General features: G+C 41.3%; 1 protein-coding gene across 1 annotated transcript in view; it reads left to right on the top strand.

The window, feature by feature from the left end:
* parp4 (poly (ADP-ribose) polymerase family, member 4) overlaps window positions 1-18151 on the top strand; it is a 154686-nt gene extending 136535 nt beyond the window's left edge. The window contains 5 exon segments of the mRNA XM_078546131.1: window positions 4212-4894; window positions 9182-9329; window positions 11359-11461; window positions 16471-16594; window positions 17789-18151. Of these exon segments, the coding sequence (XP_078402257.1) occupies window positions 4212-4894; window positions 9182-9329; window positions 11359-11461; window positions 16471-16594; window positions 17789-17993 (1263 nt within the window). The 3' untranslated portion in view covers window positions 17994-18151.
* Window positions 18152-22648: the final 4497 nt, after the last annotated feature.

The following is a 22648-nucleotide window of genomic DNA, read 5'->3' as shown; positions in this document are numbered from 1 at the left end:
GTGGGGGGGTGGGGTGAGAAGACCACAACTTTGAGGGCGGGGAGAGGCTGCAACTCTGCGGTTGGGGAGTGGCTGTAATTCGGAGGTCAGGGAACGGGGGGAGGCCGCAACTTGGAGGACAAGGAGGTGGGAAGCCACAACTTGGGAGAGGAGAGAGGCCGCTCCAAAAAAAGCACCAATCGGGTCACGCAAGAAACAAAGTTAAGATGAATCTTGCGACACTCAATAAGACTACAGGCCCCATAAACTTACAATGTTAAAGCGAAACAATGTTAAATGTGGTAACATTAAACAAGGACTGTATTAATAACAGACATTTAATTAGAGAAACCTTTTTCCCAGTGCCTGAACTAAAACACTTTTTAAAGTCTTAATAGATTTCATTCATCCACCATCTTTCTAATGCCTTCAAAAAATAAATTTACATTTGTTAGTGTTACAACTCATTGGGGATAGTGCGCTGCAATATCAAGCCCCACTGCCCCCCGAGCCGTGACAACTGTGAAAAGTTTGATAAACCCATCTAATTGTTTAATTTATGTTAACAGAATACGAGCACCAGGTTTGTAAATTTAATAAGTAAGTAACTGTTTATTGAACAAATTGTCTTTAACCAGTGGCAAAAGAAAGAAATATGAACTGCTAATTTTTAACTCTATAACCTAAACTTTACCCCTTCTTAAATCCCTATACATGCACATACAAGACATATTAGACATACAAAAACATGGATTTTAAGGGCGGGATAAAACAGTTCAATGGCAACAATTCCAGAGTACAGGATTTGATAGGTTGATTTTGATCGATGCCTTCCAAATTCCTTTTGGTTCTTCATTGATGACATAAGATGGTCCTCCCAACACTTTCAGTCTTTAGTTCACTGGTTGAGCACTTGCTTTTCAATATCTCTAACAGTGATTTTCCCCTTTTCCTCTTCACATGGGTTTTTTCAGAGAGAGAGAGCAGGTTATAGAGATATGTGGTGGGGGAAGAAACAGCTATTATTGTAGAATTACTGGCATCTTATACACACAGGAAGAAGAGGTTTTAGGTCTTTTCTCTTTTCAGGCTAGGAGCTCTTTTTTTTGCTGCACTGCTCTCACACAAACCCTGATCATCTGGTTAGGAGCCAATTAAAATGTTGTTGCCAGGCAGTTCCCCATTAGACCAGACTCCTTCTCTCACCATCCTGTCTTTCGTGGCACCCTCTGTTCCAGGACAGCAACATTGTTTATATCCCTCACACTGTTCCAGTAGACACGTCTTTCAAACTGCAGTCATTGTAATTTTAATCCACAGAAATAAAAAGATATGTTCTTTACAACAGTCCAACAGAAATGAAAAGATATGTAATTTACATTAGACATGATCTTTTTATGAAGCCATGTTGGGGTGATCCTAATATGTTCCTTTCTATCCAATGATTGATTCTCCCATCTTTCAGGAAGACTGTTCAGCAAGGAGACCAATTGTTCACCATCTAGGTTGGTGTTGATGTGATGTTAAACCAAATCTTGATTCACAGATCCAATTGCAAACATTACATACAAAATCATTGTTGGAGGGGTGTGTGATGGCACTGGCTTTGCAGAATGCTCACTTGTCCTGTAGGAACCTGACTCTGTTCTCCTCAAACGTTGAGATTGCTTGATGACAGAGACTTCTCCGTTTTGAATCCATCCAGAGTTGATTTTTGTCCCAGGTAGTGGGGTCCAACTTACAAGCTCTGAGATTTGCTTTCAAAATGACTTTGTACTGATAAGTCTGGGACATCCTTTGGTGCAGGTCCCCATGCTAAGTTGGCTGTAGAATATCACCTTTGGTATGTGGGAATCATTTATGCAAATCACATGGCCAATTGAGCAAAGCTGCACTCTGATGAGCATCTCTCAATACCAGGTACGCAGCATCTTGCAAGAACTTTGGTGTTAGGGATTTTGTCCTGCCATTTGATATTGCAGATAGATCTTAAGCACCAAAGATGGAATGCATCTTGTTGCATTATGTGACGCCAGTAGGTTGTCCATGTCTCACAGCCATAGAGAAATGACATGAGAACCATTGAAGGGTAGATTTTGATCTATTCTCTTCATTCTCTCTCAAAATCAATGGTTGAGCCTGCTGAATGCTGAGCTTGCTTTTGTCAGGCAATAGGCAATTTCATCATCCAACATGGTGTTCTTAGGAAAGATAGCAGAACTTCTGAACAGAGTTGAGGGGTGTACTGTTGAATGTAACTATGAGGGGTCTTGGAGTTTGTGGCCAGGGCCAGACTTATTGTAAGACCAAAGCGTTCAGAGGCTTGGGCAAAGCAGTCGATCAATAAGCAGCTGGATCTCCCCCAGAGGATGTGCTATGAGAGCACAGCCCTCAGCAGTCAAGTGTTCACTTAGTAGCTGTTCTGTGATCTTTGTGTGACCCTTCAGGCTTTGCAGATTAGAGGTTGCCTACTGTCCTAAACTGGAACCATTATGCAGTTTTGCTTACTGCCATTGGTGACAGGAAAGGCATCTGATAATGCAGTATTGTGCATCACACTGGGCTGTCATGCTGTCATGAAATAAGCGGATGGCCCTGATCATCTTTTCATGGCAGCCATATTTGCAAAGCATCTTCCATGGGCCTTCATGGTTTACTTTGTCAAAGGTCTTGGTCAGTCAACAAACACTATGTAGAGGTCCTTGTTCTGTTCGCAGGACTTCTTGAATTTGGCGTGCCGCAAAGGTCGTGTAAATCATGTAGATCCTCTTCCGATTCAAGCAAGCATTTAGCCCATCCTTAACGATTCCCTCGGGCATCTTTCCTATTACTAATGTGGAATGAATAGGCCTATTGTTACCGGGTCCATCTTGTCACCTTTTTTAAAGGTGAAAACTGCATTAGCCTCTTTTCAGTCTACGGAACCATCCTTAATACACAGCTATTATAAATGTGAGCTAAGGGCTCACACAGCACTTGCTCTATCTCCCTAAAGACCTTCAAGTGAATATAATCTGGTCCAGATCTCCATTTATTTTAAAGTTCTTAATTATGTCTAAAATAATACATTTATCTAATTTATTATTACTAGTTTTTTATTCTAATAGTTGAGCATCATCTCTACGAGTGAAGATCAATGCCAAGTATTCAATTACTATTTCCACCATATCCCATGAGTTCCTTGTAACCTGTTCTTGAACATCCTTCAATGGCCCAGCACTGTCATTGATAATACTCTGACTCTTAACGTAACTGAAAAAGCTTTTCCCAATACATCAAATTACCTACGATTCTCTTTTCCATGAGCCTTTCAAGTGGTCTTATAGCAATCTGTGTTTTCTTTATACTCAACTCTGTTAAGCTGAGTATTTGAAGACATTTAATTTATAGGAATATTTCTGTTTACATCTTACATGTCTTTGTACATAACGAGTCAGCCATCTTTGCATATAAAGTTATGGGCACTTCACAACACAGAATTGCAGCAAATGCAGACAGAATATAACTTTGTACAAGAGTGACATTTGACTTTTTTTCTAGGTGGTGATTCTTAATAGTTTAGATTTTTAAATAAATAAGTTTAACAACTAATTATTTCAGTATAAAAACATGTAAAACCTTGCTCAATCTTTTTACTTCAATTTTTTCTGCTTTTTCCCTTTTCTGAAAGTTGTGGCTGACAGCTTCGTAGCTAAAACAGTTAAATCCTGATTTTTAACTCTTCCTGCCCTGCTGGAACAAAATGGATGGGGTTGGGTTAAAATGGCAGCCTGGCAATATCTGTTGCATTTCTACAGTGTTCCCACCCCATCACTGTGTGTCCCCTTCTGTCTCCTGCTTTGGGATGCCCAGCAGTCATGAAAGGCACTATATAAATGCTAATATTCCTGGCTTTTTGGGAGCATCAAGGCTGTCCATCACTGGTAGGCATGGACCTTGAGAATATCTTACTGCTGGTGACGTGCAGGATTGAGCCAGAAACAGCACAGGAAAATTCAACGTTTAAAAATATTTTCATGCTTCCATGTGGACCAGGAGGAACAGGTGCTTCTTGAACTTGAGCTGGTACATGTATGTGATGAATCAATAACACAGACCCATGTTCTGCCACTTTGTGGCATTGCATGTTATTTCATTAATGTGCTACAGTACCATAGTACTTTCTAGTCTTGTTTAATGACCTTCACAGTGATTTGTTTTAGTAATTTTTCTGCCTTACGTTTAACTTACAGGAACTGTTGCAAGAAAGGGAAGTTCCCAATGAACGCTTTCCAAAAGAAATTGGTAGAGATAATGATGAAGTGGAGTATTTCTCAAGCAAAAGTACATTATCTAGTTCTTCTGAAACCCCTGTTTCACTGAAATCAATCCTCATTCCATTACATGCACCTCAGCATGCTGCGTTACATACTTCAATGAAAATAGCTGATGATGGAGAAACTGATGTTCAATGTTTAAAATATCATGTCTTAGATGGAGATTCAGATTTTTTGGTGGATGAATCAGAAGCTGCTTTAGAAGTAGATTCATTTGTTTTGAATGAAGCTTCTTTAGAGCCTCCAACTGGAGCTGCCATCCCTGGAGATTCAGCACTTTTTGGTTCAGAGCTTCCAGGATCTGCAGCTCCCATCTCTGGAAATTCAGTAGCTTTTGGTTCAGAGTTTCCAGCATCTGCAGTTCCCATCCCTGGAAGTTCAGTACGTTTTGGTTTAAAGTTTTCAGCATCTTTAGCTCCCATCCCTGGAAGTTCAGTGCATTTTGGTTCAGAGTTTCCAATGATTGCAGCTTCTGGTAGAAATAAATCACTTTTTGGTTTAGATTCTTCAGTGGCTACATCTCCCACTTTTGGAAGTCCAGGTGTTTCAGTAGCTACAGCATCTTCTGATAAGCGTTCAGGTATATTTGGCTTACCTCACTAAATGGATGAAGGACCCACTGATCAAGGTTTGGTATCTTTTGGCTCTGGTTATTCCATAAGACCGGATATGCACAGTCTTCAAGATGTCCAGCATCATCTTCTCCCTGTTCAATAACTTCACATTCTAGTTCTTCCATGGCCACAGCTCTTCTTGTAAAATCAAAAAGTTTTGGTTCAGGGCTCCACGTTCCACCGGCTGCAATTTTAAAAGGTTTTAGTTTTGATCCTCCGAGTGCTTCCCAGGATCGAGAAGTGGTCGACCAAAATATGCCAAAGTCTCTGCCTGAAGACACCTGTTTGGTTACTACTGATTCATTCATCGTTGAGAAGTCCAGGAATTTTTTTAAAAGTTAAAAATGTAAAACATTCCATGATCCCCAACCCGTCAGATAGAAACAATACATATTAAATGATTTTCTTGATCCTGTTTCTTTCTTTTGAATGAATGCATCATCTCCTATGTACAGTAACATAAACAGAAAATTAAGGAATGTTTGTAATCGTATTAAACAGTACTGATAGATGCTAATAAATATACATTATTTGTGACTGCCTTGCTAACAGATTATATAAGTGCACTGTCTGCAGCACATTTCTCATTTTAATATGCTTAATGTCTGGTTCGTATACCTAGCATTTTGCAAGGAATCTTCCAGAGTTGATCAATAGCAGGTAACTATGGAGAAGATCACACTAATATAAACCAAGCTTGAAAAGTTTTTTCAGTATGCCTATTATTTGTCATATGGTGGTGACATGAAATGTTACAATATTTTCCCTAATGGATCTGCTTGTTAAGGAGAAACAATTCCATTCCCGGTTTGTGCTGAGTTAGCTGATCTCAATGAGATTGGAAATCTAGGTACTACAGTTAGCTATAGTGCACCTGTCCAAGAGAGTAAAAACTCAGCCAAGATCCCAGCTGCTAACTGCTATACAGGCCCCAGCTGGATATTAAGTGTGAATATTGGAATTTGACATCGTTTTAGCATTCCCCACTGTTGCATAGTCTGCTGACACCACGCTTATTCATGTATGAAGAATGATCACTTGTCACTGCCTGCCATTTGGAAAAAGACCTGTTTATTCCTACTTTGTTTCCTGTCTGCCAACCAGTTTTTTATCCATCTCAATACACTACCCCCAATCCCATGTGCTTTAATTTTATATGCTAATCTCTTACGTGGGACTTTGTCGAAAGCCCTCTGTAAGTCCACGTAAACCACATCCACTGGCTCCCCCTCAACAACTCTACAAGTTACATCCTCAAAAAATTCCAGTAGATTTGTCAAGCATGATTTCCTTTTCATAAATCCATGCTGACTCTGTCCGATTCTGCCACTGTTTTCCAAGTGCTCAGCTATTAAATCTTTTATAATGGACTCTAGAATTTTCCCCACAACCGACGTCAGGCTGACTGAGGCTGACTGGTCTATAATTCCCTGTTTTCTCTCTACCTCCTTTTTTAGATAGTGGGGTTACATTAGCTACCCTCCAATCTCTAGGAACTGTTCCAGAGTTTATAGAATCTCGGAAGATAACCGCCAACGCATCCATTATTTCTAGGGCCACTTCCTTAAGTATTCTGGGATGTAGATTATCAGGACCTGGGGATTTATCGGCCATCAACCCCATCAATTTCCCCAACAACCATTTCTTTACTAATACTGATTTCTTTCAGTTCCTCTCTCTCACTAAACCCTCTGTTCCCCAACATTTGTGGTATGTTATTTGTGTCCTCCTTTGTGAAGACAGAACCAAAGTATGTATTTAGTTGGTCAGCCATTTATTTGTTCCCCATTATAAATTCCCCTGTTTCTGACTGTAAGGGATCTATGTTTGTCTTCACCAATCTTTTTCTCTTCGCATACCTATAGAAACTTTTACAGCCAGTTTTTATGTTCCCCGAAGCTTATTCTCGTACTCTATTTTCCCCTTCTTAATCAATCCCTTGGACCTCCTTTTCTGAATTCTAAACTGCTCCCAATCCTCAGGTCTGTTGTTTTTTTCTGGCCAATTTGTATGCCTCTTCCTTGGATCTAATACTATCTCTAATTTCCTTTGTAAGCCATGGTTTGGCCACCTTTCCTGTTTACTTTTGCGCCAGACAGGAATAAACAATTGTTGCAGTTCACCAATGCGCTCTTTGAATGTTTGCCATTGCCTATCCACCGTCATCCCTTTAAGTAACATTTCCCAATCCATTATAGCCAACTTGCGCCTCATACCATCATAGTTTCCTTTATTAAGATTCAGGACCCTAGTCTCAGAATCAACTACATCACTCTCCATCTTGATGAAGAATTCTATCATATTATAGTCGCTCATCCCCAAGGGGCCTCGCACAACTAGATTGCCAATTATTTATTTCTCATTACACAATACTCAGCCTAGGATGGCCTGTTCTCTAGTTGGTTCCTCAACATGTTGGTCCAGAAAACCATCCCATATATACTCCAGGAATTCCTCCTCTACAGTATTGTTACTAATATCCCCAGCTCAAGTCAGCAACTTCAGGAAGGGAAGAAAATTAGGAGTGCAGAGGGCACTGGGGGCTTAGGAATCCTTCTACGTGGTTATTGTACATGCAAGAGAGACATTTATTTTGAGTGTGAAAAAGCAATTTTTCCACTTGGGACTGTGTTACAATCCAATTAGGGACTATTAACAGTTAAAGAGAAATCCAAGCACTTTGTTTTAGCCAACAGAACTACGCCATAAGCTTTCATGCTTTTTAAACAAAATACAAACTCTATTGCCTATAGAACAAATTAAACAAAGCAAATATTCTTAAATTAACACCATAGCTTATACCCACATATGCTTGGCCCTTGGTTTTAGTTCTTCCCCACAAGAATTCTCTTATGTGTTACAATATCTTATTGTTAGTTACTTCTATAGGGAACAATAAGTATGCCACAGTCCTCTACTACTTTATTTCAGACTACTTTAATTTTCCTCAGCTCCAGCTATTCTCAAAGGTAAAACTTGTATCATGATCTGTCGCCTATGTTCCAAATCTTCAGCTGATCTTATGAGATCTGCCATCATCTTGGTTGTGAATTTTGCTTTTTTAGCCTCTTCTTTCTGCTCCTGCTCCTGTTTAGATTCATTTAATTTTATCAGTTCAACCAATTCTTCCGTAGAGTGTTCCTCTTGATGAGATTGAAGCAAGTCATCCACTTCAGCTGTGGTTACGTCTTCAAATCCCTCCCCTCCAACTTGTTTTAGTCAACAATCCTGGCCACTTGATAATCCACGTTGGAGAACCCTGTAAAATCACTCACAGGCTCGGGCCAAACTTTTTTCCAGTCTATCTAAGATTGTGACTTTTTATTCAAGTGTCATCACTTTCCTGGGACGTTTTCCACTTGGTTCTGACTCACTCATTTTCAGTAAAGTGCTGCACTGCACCTGTACTGCAAAATACTGGTTAGGAGTTACTGTATCGTGTAAATCAGAGCAAACCACGTGCAATTAGAGATGGCACATGCGAAGTGCATTCTTTCTGTGTGGGAAAGACAACATGGAAGCAGTGTTTTTTATGGCCTCTGAATTCAGTGTTTTATTAACCTTCCATGACCAACATGTGTTTAGGTGAGAAGTTTAACATGTTTAATCGCGGATGAGTGAGGATTTGGGGCCACAAACCACAATCAGATGTACAAACACATTTGTGTGGGTAAACACATTTGTGCTAGAGGGGGTCGCGAGCAGCTGGAGTTAACTGTATATTCTAAAACACATGAATTATGAACTAGATATTCGCAACAACTGTTATTTTCACGAGTGGCTGTGGAAGGACAAAATAGGAAAAAAGATTTTTTTGCTCTGTACAAAGAGGCCACAGCTGTTCAGTCCACTGTCAGCCAAAAACAATGTTGAATCCACTTCTGATAGCAATGTATTTGCTGCTGAATGAAGAGTGTGTCACAACCCCCTATTTTTATGATGCTTATTACATAGTACAACTGGACTTTGCGTATGTTTACACAGCTTTCTGCCACACATCAGAGATGGTCATAGAAAACTGAATGTGGTTAATAATGCATCTATAAATACTTTGACATTTGAGCTGTTGTTTTTATTAATCTGTGTTATTGAAAGTAATTAATAAAAAGACTCCATAAGTTACAGGGTTTTGCATTGCATCAAATTTTCTCTTGCACTTCTACTGTGTAAATTGACTAACAATCATAATTTTGTAATGTTATTTTAATTATTAATTAAATCTATTATTGTAACTGAACAATAACTGATTTACATTCTGAAAATGTGTTTCAGCTTTCAGAAACTGAAGAAAGATCCTGAAGGATTATTAAGTAACCTTAAAACAAAGAGAGGCACGAAGGAACAAGAAAGTTTCAACAAACAAAAAGAGTGGCCAAAGAAAACTGGATGTTTCCAGAGAAAAAAGGAAGATCCAGGGAAAGTACTAAGAAGCAAAAATTGTGAAATACCTTGGTTGAAGCTCTTTAGGCGTCAAAATAAGGTCATTCTTTTAAAATGTTTCATGATAAGTTTGTTAAACTGCTTCACTCTTCAAGCGCCAATTTTTCTCCCTTTCCTGTGTTAGCACACAGGGGTGGAATTTTCTGTGTATTTGTGCCCAAATGGGGCATAAAGCGAATACCCGTTGTAAAAGATCAAGGAAACGTGATGCAAGTGTGTTACACACGTCATTATGCTACGCCTGAAATAGCTTGCTTTTTTATGACAAATGGCTCTGAAGAAGAGTCGTACTGACTCAAAAAGATAACTCTGTTTCTCTCTCCACAGATGCTTCAGGCCTGCTGAGTTTTTCCAGTGTTTTCTGTTTTTAGCATTACTTTTTTATGACTTATCTTTTGGTCCCTGCACCTGATTGCGTCTCAGCTCATTAGAATGGTTCCATTATCAGGGTAAAGAGTCATATACACAAATTTCCTGCAATTATGCTGGTTCAGAATGTAACATTAAGCCTAAATTTTTAAATGCAGCAGGTAACAATTTTTACGGTGTTTACCTCCTAATTTTACTGATATTCATTTCTGGACTAATCTGCAATAATCCAAAGTATCCTAAAATTCCCTAGATAAAATAATCCTTTCTAAATAATCTCTCCTACTCATTATCACAGTCACCCTTCAACATTGCCTTCTCATATTTTCTTATCATCTCAATCACAGTCAAGCTATTTCTGATTACTTCCTTGTATCCCTCATCACTTACACTCTGCTGCGTCCACTTCTGGAAAATAAATTCTCCACATGTTACAATGGCACTTTCAAATTCCTAATTGTCTAGCCTTTGGTCCTCCATTCATCATGATATTTCTGCAGCTGTTGATCTACTCATTCACACTCTTAGTACCCTCTCTTTGATGTCTTTGGCCCAAGTAAAACCCTTGTTCTCTCATTCCCTGATTATTCTCCCTGGTACTACCCCCATCTTTGCTCCCTTAATCTAAGGAGCACAGACCTCAACAAAGATGGAGCATAATTTATTGAACCATTTATTTATTTATTTAACCATTCATCACCAGACATCAAGTACTATTGTACCCTGTTCTCCTCTGCCAAAACTGTTCATTTCTCTAGGATCAACCTCAAATGCAAAGGTGACCTGGGCTTCTTTCTCCACTACCGCTGTCTTCTTCCAAACTAACACTGGGAAGACCTGAAGCCATTGTCTTTGTCTCCTGTCACATTCCATTGCCTCACTACCAATTCCATTCTCCTCCACAGCCATGTCTGAAGTGAAACCAGACTGTTCAGAATCTCAGTATAATATGTAACCCTGAGCTGAACTTACAACCCCATATCCTCTCCATCACAAAGGCCATCTATTTCCATCTCCATAACATACATATTACGCAATGGCGTAGTGGTATTGTCGCTGGACTAGTAATCCAGAGACCCAGGGGAATGTCTGGAGACCTCGGCTCAAATCCCACCACGGCAGAAGGTGGAAAAACTGGAATTAAAAAATCTAATAATGACCATGAAACCATTGTTGATTGTTGTAAAGGCCCATCTGTTTCACTCCTTTAGGGAAGGAAATCGGCCGTCCTTACCTGGTCCCGCCTTCATGTGACTCCAGACCCACAGCAATTAAATGGATAATAAATGCCAGTGACGCCCACATCCCATGAACGAATTTTTTTAAAAACCCTGCCTCTGCTTCACCCGTCTGCTGCTCATCCATTCTTTTGTTAGATCCAAACTGTTCAATTCCAATGCTTTAAATGACAACCTCCCGTCTTTCACCATGAGTTCATGCAAAACTACCCATGTGGTCACTGACCCATGTTAGCTCTTGGTCCACAAATACCTCAAATTTAAAATCTATTGCCTCAGCCCTACAAACCTCTGAAAAACTCTTTATTCCTCTGGCCTCTTGCACATTCTTCCCTCTGAATATAACACTTACATTTATATAGCAATGTTGTTGCTCATAATTTTTTTTCTGCATTTTTACAGCAAGGCTACTGGAATCTTACATCTGATCTCGGAATCTTGTTGGAAATTAACGTGGAATACCTAACTAATGTTTTTTTAATAGAAAGAGGTATTAAATCTCTAGGTAATGTATATTTTAATCTCTGGTAATGAATTTTGCCCTTGTCGGGCAGGCTTGGTGGGGGCTCGGCGAGGGCAGTCGGGAATCCAACCGCCAGCCCTGATTGAGGCTGGAAGGCGGATTTCACGCTGGCAGGCCAATTAAAGCCCGCCCAGCATGAAACACGAGCGACGGCACTCAGCGCTGCCTATGCGTGCGGGGGGAAGGCAGGCGAGCGGGACAAGCACGAACTTCACGCATGTGCACGAGTGCGTGCTTAAGAATTTCCCTGAGGCACAGGGAGATGAAGAATTTTCAAAAATAATAATGAAGAAATGAAAAACGTAATGAAATATGTTCCCTCATGTGGCCCTGTCACATGAGCAGGGACATGTTATTAATTAAATTTTTAATTATATTTTTATTTGCTTTAGGAAACCTCATCCCGCCCGTGGATGAGGTTTCCTAAAAAGTGCAAAGGCCACTTGGCCTTTTCTCCTGCCCGCCAATCGTAAGGCTGGATGGGCAGCGAAAATGTTCTTTTAATTACCTTTTCAATGGCCTTAATAGGCCTTTTAATTGTCGACGGGCACGTTGCCGACTCTGGCGCACATCCGCCAACTGAAATATCATGCGACTACAAGTTGACATCGGGACACTCGCCCGATGTCAACGTGCGTCATTTTGCGCTCAAGCAGGTTGGGTGTGTGCCCTCCTGCCAAGCTAAAAATTTTGCCCTTAATATCTGTTTATACGCTTCTATTTGAGTTCTGGCCTTGCCCTCTTTCTACGTCTATTAGTATTTCTCTTAAATGTTGGAGCTGAATGCAAAGTGTTAATCCGTAAGTCTGAAATTGCTTGATAGTGTCATACTTTTGCATGAATACAAAGAGCATGGAGGAAATATAGTATTAAAAGCCAAGGTGTGGCATGCATTACAAATTGCGGGATGATGTTTTAGATTTCCTTGCCTCTAAACTATCGTGTTATTGTGAACACCAAAAGACTAATGCTTGGTAAATCTTTGTTTTGTAGTGCATGCTGAATCTTGATACTTGGTGTTTTCCACAGGAAAATAGAAAGACTCATTGACCCTTGCAAACAGTGCTTCCATTTGATGAACTTGTTTGCTGTGAGTGTGAACTGAAGTTTAGGAGGTGTGGCCGAGATCTCCAATATTTACCAGGATGGAGTGTGCCACATTATAGTTCAATGTAGCTGTATTCTTCGCTGTTAATAATCAAGCTTACCATAGACCATATGCACGTGAACGGAATGTAAATCCTTTCTGTTTATGACAGACGTGATGGCACAGATGGCCATTCACGCCACTTAAAACAGCAAGCACTTTAGAAAAACCTGACACTTGGAATGAGTGCAGAAAACTAATGGAAGACTTCGCCTTCATGCACAATGTACCTGTCACCTCTTGTGGCAGGAGATTAACTGATTTGACATGCCTCTTCACAGGTGGCTAGGTAGAAGTGATCCAGGTGCACATAAAGGCACTGGCAAAAGTAATTTACAAGGATGATACCAGAACCACCGGGTTCATCAGGAAAGATGAACAGACTGGATCTCTTGAAAAAAGGTTGTGCGTGACTTAATAGCCATCTTGATAATTATGGATGGTTTTAATAGAGTAAGCACAGTGGACTGAATTTTTAGCCCCTGAAAGGGTGGGCATGGTGGTTGGTGGGTACAAAAATCCACACCGTCAGCAGGTGTTTGCCGGCACCACCCCACCTCCTAGGCCATTTTCCCATAGGAAGAATTCGGGTGGTGGGGGAAAGGCTAATGCAAGCAGTATGTAGCCTTTTAAGGATCCTTAAATACCAATTGAGGCCTAGGGTTGAGATCTAGGACAGCTGCATAGAGACATCCCCCTCGCCCCCGCAGAGGCAGACCAGAAGGCCAGCACTCCAGGCTGGCCTTAAGGCTCTCCCCCCACTTCCTCCTCCTGCCTGCCTTCAGGTAGTCGCAGGCCATCCAGTGGAATTTTTCCCTTCCACCTTGAAGCATCTTCTCTTTCTTCCCATCTGAAAAAGCACCCTGCTGCTAATTCAGTGCTGAAGGGCCACCAAAGTCCTGTTTGGAGAGCCCACCTACAGCCTTAAATGGATGGCAAGCCATTCCTCTCACCATTAATTGCCCAAATTGGGGAAAATCACAGCCTTGTGACTGTTTGCCATACAGTGGGGGTTCTGACCATCATTGCGGTCTCGACCCAAATGGCAAAATCATGTCCAGTGTGCTTCCAGTTGTGGGGAAGAGCAAAACTAAAGGCCATCAATATATGGTCTTCACCAAAAAATCAAATAGGGAATTCAGAACAAAGTTCTTCATCTAGAGGGTGATGAGAATGTGAGACTTGTCACCACTGGGAGTAGCTAAGGCGAATCGTATAGATGCAGTTAAGGGGTAGCTAGTGCACGAGCGAGAAAGAAATAAAGGGTATTGTTGATAGAGTTACATGAGGAAGGGTGGAAGGAGGCTCAGGTGGAGCATAAACACTGATGTGGACCAGTTGGGCTGAATGACCTGTTTCTGTGTATTCTATGCAATGCTATATAAATGCAAATATTAATATTAACATTATGGTTCAAAATCTATCTTTGCCAGGGAGATCAAGGTTCCCTTTCTAGATTTCTAATATCTTAGCGTGTTGGTTTAACATTTCCCCTTTTTCCTTTTATCCTGATCAACTTTGCTTTGAAGGACAGTATAACATCCATCCAAATGCACCAATTTTAAAAAATCTATTTTATTCCCAGTGAATCTTTGATATATTGAAAATAATTCAATATTTTCATTGCATAAATTGAAGGAGCGAAATAAACTTCTAATTACTTATGAGACGACTGTTCGCTTCACGCTGTACAGAAATACAGGATATGTATCATGAGGAATATATAGTCTCTTCCATGTCCCACATGGGAACTGAGGATACAGCCCATTATGATATTGTGCTATTCAATTTTATTTTAACTAGTATGTTCGGAAATTGAAAAATAACAAAGTAGAATTTGTCCTGGGAATTGGGAGGGTGGGTAAGGACATCTAAAGAGAGGGGCAGATAATAAAAGTTATAAATTCATAAAAGACCAGACAATGACAAAATTGTCAGGAAATGAGTTCCATTTTTCCCAGTTACTGAATTCCCAACTTAAGTTACATTCATCCCTTCCATCTGTTTAGGGAAAAGTAAAAAAATTGGAATCTTGACCAGGTTACATTTACACATATACCTCTTAGCCTAATCTCTCAAACAGAGCAACTGCATGGCCCAGATAGGAATGGTAAATGCAAAATATCAGGAGGCAAAGACTCACATAACTTCAAAATATATCTAACAAAATTAATAAACGTACTTAAAAATTAATTGGTTCAAATGTTGTTGACCTGGAACAGTTGTATACTTCATGATACTACAACTGAAGCACACTTTAAAGAAAGGCTTGGGGAAAGAAGCTTTTAGAACTGTTAATTGAATCTAATTAAAACTAGCAGAGACCCACAAAATATTTGCAGTCAGATTAGTATCTTTATTGCCATAGTACTGCTTTAAGTACAAGAATTCTGGTTATTCTTTCACCAAAGACTCTAAAACATTCAAAACTCTGGAAAGAGTATCATAAAGTTGTCCATGTGTAAAAACAGGCCTGCAAATATAAATACAAATTTTATCAAGATTCTGACATTGTGATATAGTCATAAAATCTGAAAGTATAATTGGAAACTATTTTCTCCTGAGTTGAAAAGGCAGGTTTATCTCTGATGGTCTCAAAATTATTCAAGGAATAATTCCTAATCCCTTGAAATCTGCCTGTTATAATTTCAGCATCAATCATTAAAGAAAACAGCTTCCTAACTACTAAATCAAAAGTACTAATAAATAAAATAACAATAACAAACAAGTAAAACATACTTACAAATCAAATATTTCTTCGAAAGCATTTTTAATGTGCTGTTGTACAAAAGTATATTGTCAGCTAAAGTATTGTGTACATCGTCAAATTAAATTTTCTAAACAGACAAAAACAAGTATTATTACAGATGTTTATATGTGTCTAATCTCAGTGCAATTAATTGCTGATTGTTATGTTTTTATTTTTGGATTGGCAGCATTTATTTGGTTACTTATTTTAAGAAAGTAGTTTTTCACAATACTATCAGTGTCAAATGATGTACATTGGCTAATATTTCACTGGAAATTACATATGAATTGCTGTAGTTTCTCTGCATATTGGGAAGAATTTCCGGGTCAGCGAGCGGGGGCGGGGCCCACTCACTGATGCGTAAAATGACACACGGTCACGTCGGGCGGGCGTTCCAACGTCACCGTGCGTCATTTAGATTTTCAGTTCGTTGGGTGCACAGCCAACTCGGCTGTGCGCCCGCCGAACTGTCAAAGGCCTATTAAGGCCATTTAAATAGTCATTAAACCAATTAACAGGGCTGCCCGTCCAACTTTAATGTTGGCGGGGGGCAGGCGAAGAGCCCAGGCGGCCTCCATTTTCCATGAAACCTCATCCACGGGCGGGATGAAGCTTCATGAAGGGTTTATTAATTAAATAAAAAATCTTGAAAAAATTCACTGACACGTCCCAGCTTATGTGACACTATCACATGAGGGGACAAGTCTTAAAATATTTTCTTTCCTTTATTTTAATGTTTAAACCTTAAACTAATCTGCCTGAGGCACCTCTGTGCCTCAGGGAGATTTCTGCGCCATGCACATGAAAGAGCGCAGGCCCCAACTCAGGGAATCCCCCCCCCAACCCTCTCAGCACTTCCGGGCGTGCGTCATGCTGGATGGGCCTTAATTGGCCTGCCCACGTAAAATGGCGGTGCGGCCCTGATCGGGGGTGCCTATTGAGTTCGCGCTCAGCCCCACCCGCCCCCGCACAACCCCCCCGATGGGGGGAAATTTCTGCCTATTGATTTGCTTGACAGAGCTTGCATTAAGATCAGAGTTTACAACAGCAACTTATGAAGTAGGCATTGACTAGAAAATATTTATCCTTTGAAAGGTCACCGAGCAGCTGAAGAGATTTTATTTCTGATTGCTACACTTATGATCCTACAGTTGATTCATTTCACTGAACAGTTGAAAGGGATTAAGCTCAAATCTCTCCTTTGTCTGGACCAGATAAGGTTTGCATAAAGTCTAAATTGACTGTTATTGGGGCAATTGTAGTATTGTGATTGATATGTTTTTCTTTCAAACATTGGATAGTAGAATTAGTTATTATCTGAAGTACACATATTGCAAAGGTCTGTAAAGTAACACTTGTGGCATTGCTTGTGGGTAGTACAGAATCTGGATTGCAGTTTTCAGTACTTACTACAGTCCTGCTGCAACTTAGCAACAGATGAATCACTTGTTATGCTGCACACTTACTGAAACAATACATAACATTCCAGGCTCAAGTTCAAGGTGAGAAAAATATTGGACACCTTATTGATGCTGACCAAATTCTAAAAATCACACTTTTCAAAACTAACTCATGATGTAAATAGCTTGAGTTAGCTCAAAGAGGAATTCCATTTATGCAGCACCTTTCACAATAGGTGGTTTTTCCCTGAGAGTCTGCAATAGTTAGCAATAGAACAAGGAGTAACTCTCCATGGGCAACCCTAGCTGGGTGACCAACTGCACCCACAATGTCCAAGATCAATGTCAAAATGCTTCATAGCCACCTCCTCTGGCAGGTGCACAATCACAGCTTTGGCTCATTTTTTTTTTAAAGAAAGTTTATACCATATAAAACATTTCTACAAAAAAAAATTCTTCCCCACTTATGCCCATTACCTATATATATGTTGTCTGTGGATTTATCATAGCACAGTCTAGGTCAGAGTTGTCCAACACCTGGCTGGCAGACCAGATCTGGCCTGCCATACCTCTCTATCCTAGCCCACAGACCCAGTGTTCAAAATGCCAGTAAGTGGAGTGGAAGATGCTGCAAGGAGCTGCTCCTCCAATCACACGCCATTTCTCTCCCATGTTTGCTGCTGATAGGCTCACTGTGATCCTATGTGGGAGGGAAACAGTCTCTGATTGGAGGAGCAGCGAGCAGTGTACGACATTCAACCCGAGGCCTGAACATCAGTGGTGGTGATGAGTCTGGGGAGAAAGAGGTTTGTGTTGTGGGGGAGAGAACGATAGAGGCAGTCGATGGATGTGCATTTATAAGGAGAGAGAGAGAGATTAGTGTATATTAATGCCTACATTCAAGAGGAATCTTACTGATTAAAAAATCATTTTTACACCAGGTAAATTGGTGCATTGTGTTTTTATTGAATGTATTACTTCATAACTTTCATTGCTATCATTGCCTTCCACAGGACAACACTTTGGCCATTAGCACATGTACAAAATGCTATATTCTGGGCTAGAAACACAGACAGAAAGTATCCAGCAATCTGTAGTCGCCTGCAGCTAGGACGAGACTGGGAATCAGCTACTCGTCAACTGTTGCAAATTGATCCTCTCAAAAAAGCTCACCACTTCAGCAGTTGTTTAATCAAGAGGAGTAAAAATACAGGATGATGAATTATATAATGATCGTTTAATAATACTGGAAGCAGGAACTGTTCACTATGCCCTGGACACTGACGTTTTCAGTAATTGAAATCCAGTTTACCAAGTCATTCGATGAATTCAACAGCATCTAAATATGGTCAAATATCTTAACTGGGATATTAAAAACATAGGTGGATAAGCATACTTCAAAACTTTCTAGTGGTAGAAATGATACAAGTAAGTTTGTTTATTGTCTGAAATATTAACTTTTTCTGTTCTCTCTTGCTTTTAAATTTGGCTGGAATTTCCCTCTGGGGATGAGAAAGAGAGATCGAGACTGTTTCCAGGTGCCCAATCTATCCCCAGGGGGGGAAACAGTCAATCATTGTGATTTTTACACCGCCTGGTTAATTGGCCTGGAGACAGGTTCACCATCCAATTAAGGACAGCAGGCAGGCTCTCGAAGCTGGGGGGCAAATCGGAGGTCTACAAGCTTGAAAGAAACAGCAGGCTGCATTGGAAGGTAAGAGAGAGGGAACTTCAAGATAGAGGCACCCTCTCTCCAACTTTCTCAAACCTAAGTTAAAACTGAATCTTGCATCCACGCCGCCAACATTGATGGTCTGGGGACGACTCGACGGGGCAGCCTCTAGGCCAGCCATCGGGAGGCTGTCTTTAAACACTTAAACTGGAGGCCTGCTGTAAAATCTCAGATGGCCCCTTTCAATTGGGCTGAAATGGCTCTTACAGAGCCAGATTGGCTTTGTGGCACATGTGGTCGGGTAACCCTGATGCCTCCCCCCTCCCTTATCATCCCATCTCCATAAAAATGGCTCAGAAGCGGAATGAATCCAGTGAACTGGTGCCCCAGCCAGCAAGCCTATTTGTTAGCTCCCACATACCATTGATCTCGGGCTGAAATCCAACCAATTAAGTTAATTTAAAATGTAACTTTGTTGATATTTAATATGAAAAAAGCTATGATATTTTATTCAAAAATAAAAATAGCTGGAAAAACTCAGCAGGTCTAACGGCATCTGCGGAGAGGCATACAGTTAACGTTTCGAGTCCGTATGACTCTTCATCAGAACTGAGGAAATATAGAAATGTGGTGAAATATAAGCTGGTTGAGGGGGGTGGGACAGGTAGAGCTGGATAGAGGGCCAGTGATAAGTGGAGGCAAAGAAGAGACTGCCAAAGATGTCATAGACAAAAGGACAAAGGGGTGTTGACGGTGGCGATATTAGCTAAGAAATGAGCTAATGGTGACATTAAGGGTGGAAAGCAGGACGAGCAAGTGACAGATAGCCCTAGTAGGGGTGGGGTGGGGGGAAGGGAGTGAAATAGGCTAAAAGGTGGAGATGAAACAATGGATGGAAATACATTTAAAAATAATGGAAATAGGTGGGAAAAGAAAAATATATTAAAAAATATAAATTATTGGAAAAAGGGGGATTGGAAAGGGGGTGGGGGTAGAGGAGTGAGTTCATGATCTGAAGTTGTTGAACTCAATGTTAAGGCCAGCAGGCTGTAAAGTGCCTAGTTGGAAGATGAGGTGCTGTTCCTCCAGTTTGCGTTGGGCTTCATTGGAGCATTGCAGCAGGCCAAGGATGGACATGTGGGTATGAGAGCTTGATGGTGTGTTTGGCAATCTCTTCTTTGCCTCCACCTATCACTGGCCCTCTGTCCAGCTCTACCTGTCCCACCCCACTCAACCAGCTTATATTTCACCACATTTCTATATTTCCTCAGTTCTGATGAAGAGTCATACGGACTCAAAATGTTAACTATATTCCTCTCCGCAGATGCTGTCAGATCTGCTGAGTTTTTCCAACTATTTTTATTTTTGTTTCAGATTTCCAGCATCCACAGTATTTTGCTGCAATGCCAGCTATGCCTCCACTAGGACAACCATAGAGAGAACCATAGGTCAGCCCAAAAAGTGGCTCTGTTGCTTGACTGCTCTGCTGATGGCATGCAGTATGCTCCAAATCATGTTTCCCTGATCATTGTGTGGTATGCGCTGAACAACCTGGCAATGCAAAGATATGAAGATCATGTGGATGAGGACATGTAGGGCCACCTTGCTTTCTCAGATGATGAGTCCAGGAGAAAGGAGACGCTGATCACAACCACACGGTGGACAGCAGAGACTGGATGCTAGGGAGACATGAGAGGCACTTATTATGAAATGGTTCAACTAAGGCCTTGTTGGCATCTCACAAACTACAGAATGGAGGCAATATCTGACTTCCACATATGAAGCACACAATAAAGACATCTCCAAAGGCTCACCTCTGCAAACATTTCTTAGAAGGGCCTGTGACTTTCATCAGAGGGTATCATGGCTTTGCGGCCTCTATCAATGTAAGTTAGTTCCCAGTCCACACATTATCAAAGATCATATTATAACTGACAAATTTAATAAAGAGCAGGTTAACACAATATTCAGCCTTACACATGCACCGAACACCAGTGATGGGCCTAATGTGTACAGTGATTTCTTCATTCATTTACAAGTACAGGTGGTCCCCCATCACTGCCAACTGTACTGGAGGCAGGCTGCTGATTCTGATGCCCCATTGGCCTGGATGACCTTGGTGGTCATCCTTTGGTCACCTGAGGCCATGAGGACCCTGCCATTGAGGGATTCCTGCCTGGTGGCAGGAGCCTCATTTGTTGCGGCATCCTGAAGTGCTGGTGTCACTGACAGTGGGGCTGAGGAAGTGCAGGTACCATCAGGACACCCTGAGAGGAGGCCCCAGAAGCAGACAGCCATACTCCAATGTGAGGTCCTTCAATCTTACTGGAGATCCATGAGGACCTAGCAAAGACAGTGGGTGCATAGTACATCGCTCTTGCTGGCAATGCCAACTCTGCCATTCATTGACAACTGGAAGAGGATTTGTAGGCAGTCATCATTGAACTGAAGCCATTCAAGCAAAAATCCTCTACTGTACTGATGGAGTACTCTCTTTAAGCCTTTGAGCTTCTCTCCTCAGCCTCCAGTGGCTCTCACTCATGTGCAATGGAGCTGGCAGTATCACAGCAGGTCCTTTTACTGCAGCTTGCCTTCACTTGCAGACATTTCTGTTCTCTCTGGCCTTCTCTTCCAGGCTCCCGCCCCACCCCCCTCACACCACCACCACCCCACCCCCCCAAACATACCGTTTGTGCAGACTGACACTACCAACATCCCTTTAAACCATCTGCCAGCATCTTCTGCCCTTAAGCCCACCCTCTCACTACCTTCCAAGCCTGCTCTGGGCCTCTCTGCTGGCATGCTTCCTACTGGCCAACCATTAATTGGCCAGCTAGCATGTGATTACAGTCGAGTGGGCGGGAGTGGAAGTTATGCACACTTCCACCCACAGGACCTACACCACTCAGCACTTAATCTTTCCACGAGGATCCAAGCAACATCCATTCAAAACATAGTCAGCCTTCCCAGTACATCCTGCTTTTCAATTTTCACTCCATCCATTACGTCTATCATCTCCTCCACTTCTACCAATATTTTGTCTTCATCCTCTTCCTTAATAAACAAAGTACTTGTTAAGTATTCTAATCTTGCCCTGAGCCTCTTAGGCATATAGAATCATAGAAGGTTTATGGCACAGAAAGAGTCCACTTGGCCCATCATGTCTGCACCAGCCGAAAAACAAGCCACCCAGCCTAATCCCACTTTCCAGCATTTGGTCAGTATCCCTGGTAGGTTACGGCACATGAGATGCATATCTAGACAACTTTCAAATGAGTTGAGGGTTTCTGCCTGTACTACCCTTTCAGGCAGTGATTTCCAGACCCTCGCAACCCTCTGGGTGAAAAGGTTTTCCTCCGTCTCCCCTCTAACCCTTCTACCAATCACTTCAAATCTATGCCCCCTAGTCACTAACCTCTCTGCTAAAGTAAATAGGCCCTTCCCATCCACGCTATCCAGGCCCCTCACAATTCTGTACATTTCAATCAAATCTCCCCTCAGCCTCCTCTATTCCAAGGAGAACAACCTATCCAATTTTCCCTCATAACTGCAATTATCTGGATCTGGCAATATCCTCCTAGATTCCCTCTGTACCCTGTCTAATGCAATTACATCCTTTCTGTAATGAGGTGACCAGAAATGCACAAAGTACTCAAGTTTTGGCCTAACTAATGTTTTATATAGTTCCAGCATGACCTCCCTACTCTTATATTCTATGACTTAGCTAATAAATGAAAGGATTCCATATGCCTTCTTAACCACATTATCAACCTGTCCTGCTGCCTTCAGGGAACTGTGGACATTCAATCCAAGGTCCCTCACTTCCTCTACACCTCTCAGCATCCTCCCATTTATTGTGTAATCCTTTGTCTTGTTTGACCTTCCTAAATGCATCAACTGCCACTTCTCTGGGTTGAATTCCATTTGCTACTTTTCTGCCCACCTGGCCAGCCCATATATCAGTTATAGCTCGTTAAATTAACAAGTGGGCTGTTGAGTTGAGTGGTCAGGTGATGCCCGAGTATGCTTTTCCTTTGAGTTTTCATCCTCACAAATAGGCAGAGGTGCCTGAAACAAGGTGCCATGTGGGACACCGCGATCTCCCGTGACAATAACCCAGTGATTCAAGTCTTCTTCAGCTCGATGGCTATCATAGAAGGTGTTGGCAGTGATTTCATACTCTCTTTGAAACGCTGTCCAG

Source organism: Cetorhinus maximus, chromosome 7, assembly GCF_964194155.1.
Source record: "Cetorhinus maximus chromosome 7, sCetMax3.hap1.1, whole genome shotgun sequence".
NCBI lineage: Eukaryota > Metazoa > Chordata > Chondrichthyes > Lamniformes > Cetorhinidae > Cetorhinus > Cetorhinus maximus.
This window is presented reverse-complemented; position numbering and strand designations above follow the sequence as displayed.